At 40.6% G+C, this 9,916-nt stretch overlaps 1 protein-coding gene across 1 annotated transcript in view; it reads left to right on the top strand.

The window, feature by feature from the left end:
* The first annotated feature begins 8,005 nt into the window (after positions 1-8,005).
* LOC115461335 (scavenger receptor cysteine-rich type 1 protein M130-like) overlaps positions 8,006-9,916 on the top strand; it is an 86,770-nt gene continuing 84,859 nt past the window's right edge. The window contains exon 1 of the mRNA XM_030191061.1: positions 8,006-8,213. Coding sequence (XP_030046921.1) covers positions 8,153-8,213 — 61 coding nt within the window. The 5' untranslated portion in view covers positions 8,006-8,152. The remainder of the gene's footprint in view (positions 8,214-9,916) is intronic.

Genomic DNA, 9,916 nt, shown 5'->3' with positions numbered 1-9,916 from the left:
ATTACTGCCTTTAGCAGGATAGCCGACGCGACAGTCGGTTTGGGCAGTCGGTGCTGCAGAATCTGTTTGGGGTTTAGAATCCAACTCCAACCCTCCTAGGCCCTTTTTTATTCTGTTCCAGGCTACACTCTCAGTTAGATGTTTCTTGTTTCAGGTCAATCTCTGTTATGTCCTCGCCGTTGCGAGGTCCAATTGACCAATGTTTATTGTTTTGAGTGAGCCTGGGGGCTAGGGATACCACACATGTGAGAATATCAGCCTGCTTGTCCTCGGAGAAAGCAAAGTTTCTTACCTGAAGCAGGTATTCTCTGAGGGCAGCAGGCTGGATGTTCTCACAAACCCTCCCACCTCCCCTTTGGAGTAGTTTCTGTCATCTTTTGGATTCAACTGAGGAGCGTGTCCGCGCGGCGGGCGGGAAGTCGTGTACGCGCATGCGCAGTGCGATTGCCTCGCGTGACAGAAAGCTCTAGAAGAGACTTTTGAGATTTTTACTTGAAAATCCTCCGGGGCCGACGTGACGTCACCCACATGTGAGAATATCCAGCCTGCTGTCCTCGGAGAATACCTGCTTCAGGTAAGAAACTTCGCTGTATCTATATTCTGAAATTCTTATCCTATAATGTGTACATGTTGTTATAACATTTTGTAAGCCACATTGAGCCTGAAAATAGGTGGGAAAATGTGGGATACAAGTGCAGCATATAAATAAATAAAATAAAATAATTTTAGAACAATTTTGCGAGCCAGTTGTTGTACTGTTAGGTGGAAAGGGAGTTTTTTCCCCCACAAATTATTTGCGAGCTGATTGTTGTGCTGTCAGCCAGGACTTGAGTTTTTTTTTTTTCACAAATTGCAGTGGGAGGCTGGAGGCACGCATGACCAAAGAACACACCAGCTGTGAAGTCACCTGTTATTGGTGCATGCGTGGTGTGTGGCAACCCTGCCTCATGCAGCACTGCAGGCAAGAGGTTTATGTGCTCACCTCAAGCTGCAGCGCTCCTGATCACAGCCCATGGGTGGCCGTGGACCCGTAGTCCGCCACCATCCAACCGACAACCTCAACTTGGCTGCCCGGTTGCTGTCCTCTTGCTAGATTTCAACTGCCTGCAGCCTTCCCGCGATCTAGGTTGAAAGGACAGAGGAGAGCCCTAGGCTGGCACAGCCAGAGATCTTGCTACAGAAGTTCACTACTATGTGACGTTTTGTTGTTTGTCAAAAAATGAGAGAGTTGCTGGGCCCAAGGGGGAGAACAAGTGGAATGGTTTGGGGGGGGTGAAGGGGGCATTACCCCCCAAACACTGCTACACCCAGTGCCTGATTCTGTTTCCCCTGCCCTGCCCCATGCATTCAACATTGTTCTTTCTTGTCCCTCCCCACATCCGCTCCCTCCCTCAACCTCTTCCCCCCCCCCCCCCAGACTGGACTGTACTTGCAGGCAGTGATTAGGACAGGATGCCGGTGTCGGGGTCCTTTTGCTGCCACATCCCGCCTACTCTGATTCAACTTGCTATTTCCACATAAGCAGGATGTGGCAAAGGACACCATTGGGATCAAGGAGGTTTAATAGGAGTGGAAGTGAGCCTATCTAATCCACCATAGGCAAAGAAGCCAATTTGGTTAATCTCTGTTTCCACTCCTCTGCATAGCCGTCATCTCTAATACACTCAAAACAAAGCAAGCAAACCAATTTGGTTAATCTCTGTTTCCACTCCTCTGCATAGCCGTCATCTCTAATACACTCAAAACAAAGCAAGCAAACCTATGAGCTGCTGCATCCGCATTGTCGTTTTTTTATTGTTGGTCCATCTGTAACAAGTCTAAAGCTGTTTCAGTTGGATAAGCAGTGCCATGAAAGGTGGAGGACAAAAGATTTTTTTTTTTACTTATTGGACAGGTTTTTAATTTATTTGATAACTTCCCATATGTAGATATAAATATCGTGATATAACAATTGAATATCACTAAAACAGTTTTTAAAATTATTATAGTTGGTAGAAACAGCAATTTTAAACTCTGTATTTTGTACTAATTTTTCTACATTAAAAATAAATAAATAAATACACTGTATACAATACAGATGGCCAAATTTCAGTGAGGCTATCCTGTTTCCTGATAGGTTCATCTTAACTGCTGTTGTAATCTGCCTTGGGAAGCCTGGTATTATAAAGATGATGATGATGGAATATATTGAAATTCAATGGAAGTAGAATTAAACTCTCCTTTCATTGGGGCACATGGAATCACATCTTCATCTGTTTACACCAGACATCACTGCGGAAACCCAGGCCAAAGTATCGGCCTGCTTATCCGACATTGCTGCCTGGATGTCCAACCGCCACCTGAAACTGAACATGGCCAAGACCGAACTTATTGTCTTCCCACCCAAGCCCACTTCTCCTCTCCCTTCACTCTCTATCTCAGTTGATAACACCCTCATCGTCCCCGTCTCATCTACCCTCAACCTCGGTGTCATCTTCGACTCCTCCCTCTCGTTCTCTGCACATATCCAGCAGATAGCCAAGACCTGTCGCTTCTTCCTCTATAACATTAGCAAAATTTGCCCCTTCCTCATTAGGGAGGAGATATTTTCAAGGTAAAAACCCAGGTTCGTTCCAGGGAGTCGGGAGCAGGACAAGTACTAGTCAGAAGCAAGATGGTAAATGCTTCATGGTCAGAGAGGCAGGGGGGTCAAGAGGGCTCACAAGCCCAGGGAGGAGGAGTTAAAGACCAATCGGGACAGAGCCTGCCGTAGGGTGGCAAGGATGGTCCAAGAGGACGGCCCTCGATTGGAGGGAAAGATCATGCCTGGCTGACCTTCCAGGATAGAGATAGTGAGAATGACCAGGAAATAATAGCAGGAAGACAAAAGAGCCAAGCTTGGCAGAGAGAGAGAGAGAGAGAGAGAGAGAGGAGGTCTGGGCAGCCTCACAGCCAGTGGTAACAGTTCTTACACAGCCAAACAAGTGTGGGTGCATTGCTTATGAACTACATTACACGCAATGCCTTGCTCACGTACCTTTGCAGAGTGAGAACTGCTGCAATGATAGTCCTTAGAAATGAGAATAACAGTAAAAGCATTACACACATTTTAGGATCACATTATAAACTAGTGCGAGGCTGTCAGAGGACAGAACACTAATGCCTATATTTATAGATTATCTGTTAAATTAAATGCAAATAGAGAAAATTGTGGGAGGATTTTGCAAGACTAGGAAACTGGTTATCCAAATAGCAGCTCAAATTTAATGTGGACAAAGGTAAAGTGATGCATGTAGGGAAGAATAACCCTAATTATAGCTACTTGATCCTAGGTTCCAACATTAGGGGCAGATTATATACAAGATGCAGCGAGTAGCTCGTGTTAAATTGTGTGCATGGCCAATTTATGCATGCTACTCAATTGAGTAATGAGACAATCAGTGATGATAATTGGCTGATAAGAACCAATTATCATCACTAATTGACAATAATTGGAATTTACGTGTGTTTCTTTTAGGTATATTCTAAAAAGAAGTACATGTAAATTCCAACACGTGTAGCTGAAAAGGAGGTATAGCCATAGGAGGAGTTTAGGCATCTTGGGGACATTACTTGAATTTACATGCATTGTTACAGAATTTGGAGGAACACACCTACATTTATTCGCAGGTATGTATAGCAGGTTTTCAGCAGCATAAATGGCCACATTTAAATGTAGGCGTGTTCCCTGGTCCTATGTGCTATTCTATGCACCATGCCTACCTTTAAGCATGGTATATAGAATAGCACTAGGTATGTTACTCGGACGCATCTAGATTTTAGACGCCATTTACAGAATCTGGCCTTAGGTGTCTTTACTTAAGACAACGATTTAGGCATCAACATGATGTTGAAATTTTCTGCTCAATGCATGACAGCAGCAAAAAAAAAAAAAAAACAACCCAAAATATTAGTTATTCGTAGGAAAGTAATAGAGAATAAAACAAAGAATATCTTAATCCTACTGTACTACTTCATGGCATGACTGGTAAGTACACCTCAAAAAAAAAGAGAGAAAAGCTACAGAGAAAGATAACCAAGATAATAAACAGGATGGAATGACTCTCATACATAGAAAGGCTGAAGGGTTTAGGACTCCTTACCTTGGAGAAGAAACAGGAGAGGGGACATATGATAGAGCCTATAAAAAACTCAGTAGAGTGGAACTGGTACTCACAAATTGGTTGCTTATTCTTTCAAAATATTCAACGACTAGGGGACATTTGAAACAAATAAGAGAACATATTTTTCACTCATTGAATAGTTAGATACTGGAACTTATTATTATCAGGATTTATTTACCAACTTTTTGAAGAAATTCACCCATATATGTACAGTAAGAACAAGCCAGACATAGGCAATAGACAATTATAGCAGTACACATTTTTAAGTAACAATGCACATTATGGCATAGTATGCTACTTATAATATGAATGCAATACACAATAAAAAAAATCTTAATAGACAGCATAGGTTGCAATGGTATAGCGGGGAGGGAGGCCTTGGAGACCTGGGTCCCCCACTTTTAGTTCAGGCCCCTTCCACAACTGGAGTACCTGTTGAATGGCTGGTGGAGATGCCCAATCCCCCATAGCCAATGAGATCCACTGCCTGAGTTGCTCCAATGCTGCCTCAGCAGTGAAGAACTCAGCAGCCTCCTTTCTAGCCACTGTTGCCGGTACTCCTCATGCAGAAATAGATAAAAATGAGCTAGACATTAAGGGTGACACACTCAAGGAGATCTGCAGAGGAAATTAAACCTGGTTCCCCAGGATCTCAACCCACTGTCGACTGTTAGGCATTAGTGAGAATGGAACCTGGTTCCCCAGGTCCACAACCTGCTGCACTAACGAGGAAAAATCTAGAAATACAGATATGTATAAGTCAGCAGTATTTTGACTTCTTGTATACTTTAGTTGTAAAACCACCATAACTCTGATTTCTCCATCTAAAAAATAAATTCTCTGGAATACTGAACAGTGAATTGAATCAATTTATGGCACTTCACAAAAGAATTCAGTTGATCCACATCACCCAGAGAGAGTCCAGGGAGTAGGGTAGAAAGGCTCTTCCAAAAGACCAAGGGAGACACCAGTACAAAAAGGTGATCTTTATTGGAACAACTCAAATGACTCAACACAGATGCTGTATTTCGGCCTGCTTCAGGAGTCTCGTTATGTTCGTTATACAGAGGTGAGCAATGTTTCCAAGATCACATTCACTTTCGAAAACTTTTGAAAACTTTTCTTTTCACAAACTTTATTGAACAGAACCTATGAGAGTAGGGAAGGTGTAAACGTTTAGGCTAAACTGTATTTAATTTAGTTAATTGTGTTTTTATTAGTTATGTTCTTCTTTGTCATTTATGGCTTGCTGTGCTTTTCTATCAATGATTGGAGTTCCACGGCCACTCCAGAAATTTGTAAATATAATTTATCCAAAAAAAGAAAATGATATTCTTGCAAAGTTAGACATGCCAATTTATATAAAAATTCTGAAGGCACATCACTGGGCTTAGGTCGCAATTACAATGCCTCCCAGATCACTTCCAAAACTTCATCTTGCGGTATAGACATATATAGAGATTTAATATTCAAAGTGACCATCAAAAACAAATCATCACAGTGTATTCTTACTTTAGCCAAAATATTTAAAAAATGGGTTGTATCTTTAATGTGAGAAGAACACAATGGTATCTGTGACTTCAAGAAAAGGTCCACAAAAATAGACAACGGTTCTAAAATCGAACCTCGAGACGAGATAATGGGATGTCATGGTGGATTGTGGAGCCTCTTATGTACTTTGTGCACAGCATATAAGTATATAATAGAGGAATGATCAGAAGTTGTGTTTAAAAATCGTACCTTGTGAATGGTAAAAAACCCTGAACAATTCCAAATTGAGTGAGTTCACAAATGCACGACTGTCATCTAGATTCTAGATCACTATCCAGACTCCTGCATGTGGTGCCATCACTCAGTTAAGACAATGTTTCTGCTTCATAGTTCTTTCTATTTTGTACTATAACTGCTCCACTTTTATCTGCTCTCTTAATGACAATATTCCTGTCAGTACTTAATTTCTTCAAAGGAAATCTTTCATTAAATCTAAGTCGCTTACTGATGGGGCTGTCACTCAGCGTTTTCTTTAGAAACTACAACCCCCCCCCCCAAAAAAAAAAAAACATTCCAGTCTCTTTGTAGATAATTGATATTTCAGTAAGCAGAGCAGTCTTGAGACCCTGAAGTGGCAAACCCCCCTTTTTTTTTAAACCTTTCCAATCCCTTCCTGAAATTAGATCATAGGTCAAGGCATCACCACTTCAGATTTTTATCAATTAGGGGAAACAGAAGGGTTGACCCAAAGAGGATATAAAGTAATTATAAAGAGGCCTCCTCATATACAATCAAGGGAAAAAGGACCAGAAATAGGGGGGGGGGGGGCATTTGAGAGGTCTCCTATCAAAGAAGAGGGTCCCTGCTGCTCCTTGTGATCTAGGGCAAGTCACTTAACCTTCCATTTACTCAGGTACAAAATTAGATTGTGAGCCTGACAGGGACAGGAAAATACCCAGTGTACATGAATGTAACTCACCTTGAGCTACTACTGAAAAAGGTGTGAGCAAAATCCAAATAAATAAATAAATAGGTAAATAAATAAATAAATAAATAAATACATACTTTTTTTTTTCCTCCACTATGTTGTGCTTGCAGTGAGACAGGTATTTTTAAAAGGAACTGTCAGAAAAAGTTAAGTTTGATGGGAGAGGTAAAAAGGGAGTGGGACCCTAGTCTATAGGATTGAAGTTCAGTTAGAGGACTACTCATGAGAGCCTTGTTAGATTCTGGGGCTAATCAGTAATGGTATCATGAAAGGTTTTAGAACAAGAGTTAAAACAGAAGGCAGCCCATAGTAACAGGTCTTTTGGACAAGTTCAGATCTGATGTTGAGGAAGGTGAAAATCCAAAATGCAGGGAAGACCTATTGGGTCAAGGTCACCATACTGACCAGGTTGCTCTATGGCCTAATTTTGGGAAGGGATTGGAAAGGTTTTGAAAACTGCTTTAATGTAGCAAGGGAGGTTGCTACTTCAGGGTCTCAGGCCTGTGCTGCTTACTGAAGTATCAATTATCTACACAAAGACTATGGAATTTTTGTTTTTTGTTTGTGGATTCTAAAGAAACCTGAGTGATTTTAAATTATAATAGAGCTTTATCTCTCCACCTCACCCTGAGTGTATCAGCATAGGGCGAGAGAGACCTGAAACCCAGTTGAGTTTTTTATTGAATAATTTCCTTTTGTGGGGTGGGGGGGGGGGGGGGGGGGCATTGGTGGTGGAATTCACTCTCAACCCTCTGTCTAGGAGCAGACCAGAGAGACTTTCTTTGGGCTGAGAAAACCCTCAAACCTGGACCCTAAGAGATATATTTTCAAAGCACTTAGACTTACATTCCATAGATTATCACATAACCTTGTAAGTCTAAGTGCTTTGAAATGAGCCTCTTAATCTCCTTGGAGTACCAGCATGATACTTTCCATATACTATATTCAAAAAGTCTATTACTTATAATAAATTTAAGGATTTTTTTGCCTGGCACAATATGATGTAAAATCAGGTCTACTACTAAGTTAGTCAATTATTGAAACTTGTGGAACACTTGGGCTAAGGTGGTCAATATTCAGTTATTCCAAGGTAAGGCATTCATTGACTGAGGGTAAATAATCATGCTGTATTTTTGCTTACTTTTCCCAGTAATAGTTACTTTGTTTTTCCAAGAGTATTTTTCTCATATATTAATGTGGCTTAGTCATGTTTCCTGTGAATGACGGGGAATACATTGCTGCATGCTTGCTGAAGATATGACAAAAATGCATCCTGATGTTCATGGAACTGCAGATTGTTTCCTGTGATTGGTTTTCTGCTTCTTTTCTTATGACAAATCTAAATGAGAAAGTTATTTGGCTTGTTGGCATTTATAGTCATCCACAGAGAGAAACTCTTATTAAAATACAAACTACCCGTATATTTTAAATTGCCATTTCTGGTAGACAACTAAAGAAAATAAGCAACAAAAAATTAAACTGCTTGGATGTTTCTAGAAATCAAAGAAGGGAAGAGCACTGAATTCCAACAATGATCTTTGTTCGTGTGGGCTGGCTTCTTGTCCTTCAAAGATTGATTTGCTTAGCAATTTGTAAGTACAGCTACTTAAGGTAGAATTATAGATAATGTATGTGTTATTGTTGGGAATGGGCACTTAATTAGTCTGTTCTGAAATATACAACTTTTCAAAGTTTCTTCAGGTTATTCAGAACCTGAAAAAGATTTGAACTGGAATATTATCACATGGTTGGAAAAACTGAATTGCAGACCATCAAAGCATGAGTTTAATGACAAGACAAATGGAAGAAAGAAGGGAGAGAAGAGACAAAGGAAAATAGAAAATGAGGGCGCTATAAGAAAAGAGAAACAGGAAGGATATGAAATGTCAGAAATATGCAGCAGAAAGGGCAAGGAAGGTATGATATGAAGAAAAACGAGAGATTACCCAAAAAGTCTGTCAAATAAATTGAACTTTAACTTGAAAATCAAATATACATGTATACCTTTTTCTACCTGACTTCTTTTGTTCCAATGAGCTTCTCATATTCCGACAGTAAGATTGAGCAATTTCCCAAAACACATTAAAGACAGATACACACACTTGCCTGTATAAAACCTTTCGAAAATTACCTTCCTTCTTTTCTTTGCTTCTGTTTACTATTTTACTGTTAACCCTTTGTTTTGATGCACTTGAAAACATCAGAATATTAAAGTAATTTGATAACAATTGATCCAAATGCTTGCTTGTTAGCACTGGTGAGTGACGTTCTTGCTTGGATACATTTGTCTATTTCTAGGCATCAAAGGAGAACTGGTCACATAGCTCTTCCAATATTCAATTAAATATCTTATTTCTTATCTTGTGCATGAAAAAAAAACCCTTCTCACTGAATGTAGAATAATGATGGGAATGAAGAACTGTATAACGAAAAGCATATAGGACCAGATTCTATATATGGCGCCTAAAAAACTGCGTAGAGCAAATTTCCACCTAAGTGTATTATATAAGCCATGCCTAAATTTATGAGCGGTATATAGAATTAACATAGGTGGTATTCCTGCACCAAAATCAATGTGCATACATTTATACCAAGAAAATGCCAGCGTGTAGATTTTAGCGTATTCTATAACAGTGCATGCAAATTTTTGGAACTCCCATGAAACTGTCATTTCCCCACTCGTAGCCTTGCCCCTTTTTGGATCCACACATTAGAATTTAAGTGCAGTGTGTTACAGAATATGCTTAGCGAGCTATGAATGTAAATTGCAATTATTGCCAAATAGTGCTCATAATTGCTTGTTAAGCACTGTTATCAAAACTGATTGTCTTGTTAAGCCAATTAATTTATGCACATCTAATATAATAAAACGCACCGTGAATGTTCTAATGAGGACAACGTTCTGAAGTCACTCAAACATTTCTTAGGGTTCGTGGATTCGTGGTGTGAAGCCAGCCAGGCTGCCAGCCGTCTCTGCCCCGCCCTCGCGTCAAACGTCATGACGTCCAGGGCAAACGTCATGACGTCGACGGCGCAAAAAAAAACAAAAAAAAACGCAGCGTCAGGGAAGGAGGCGGCGCTCCCGACGTCTCTAGCCTTCCCTTCGCTGTGTTCCGCCTTCTTCTGACGTCAAGGATGACGTCAGAAGAAGGCGGAACACAACGAAGGGAAGGCTAGACGTCGGGAGCGCCGCCTCCTTCCCTGACGCTGTGCTGCCGGAACCACCGCCACGGAGGTAAATTAAAAAAAAAAAAAAAAAAAAGGGATGTAGGGGGAAGAGAAGAGGGTGGGCAGT

Source organism: Microcaecilia unicolor, chromosome 1 (assembly GCF_901765095.1).
Source record: "Microcaecilia unicolor chromosome 1, aMicUni1.1, whole genome shotgun sequence".
In the NCBI taxonomy this organism is placed as follows: domain Eukaryota; kingdom Metazoa; phylum Chordata; class Amphibia; order Gymnophiona; family Siphonopidae; genus Microcaecilia; species Microcaecilia unicolor.
This window is presented reverse-complemented; position numbering and strand designations above follow the sequence as displayed.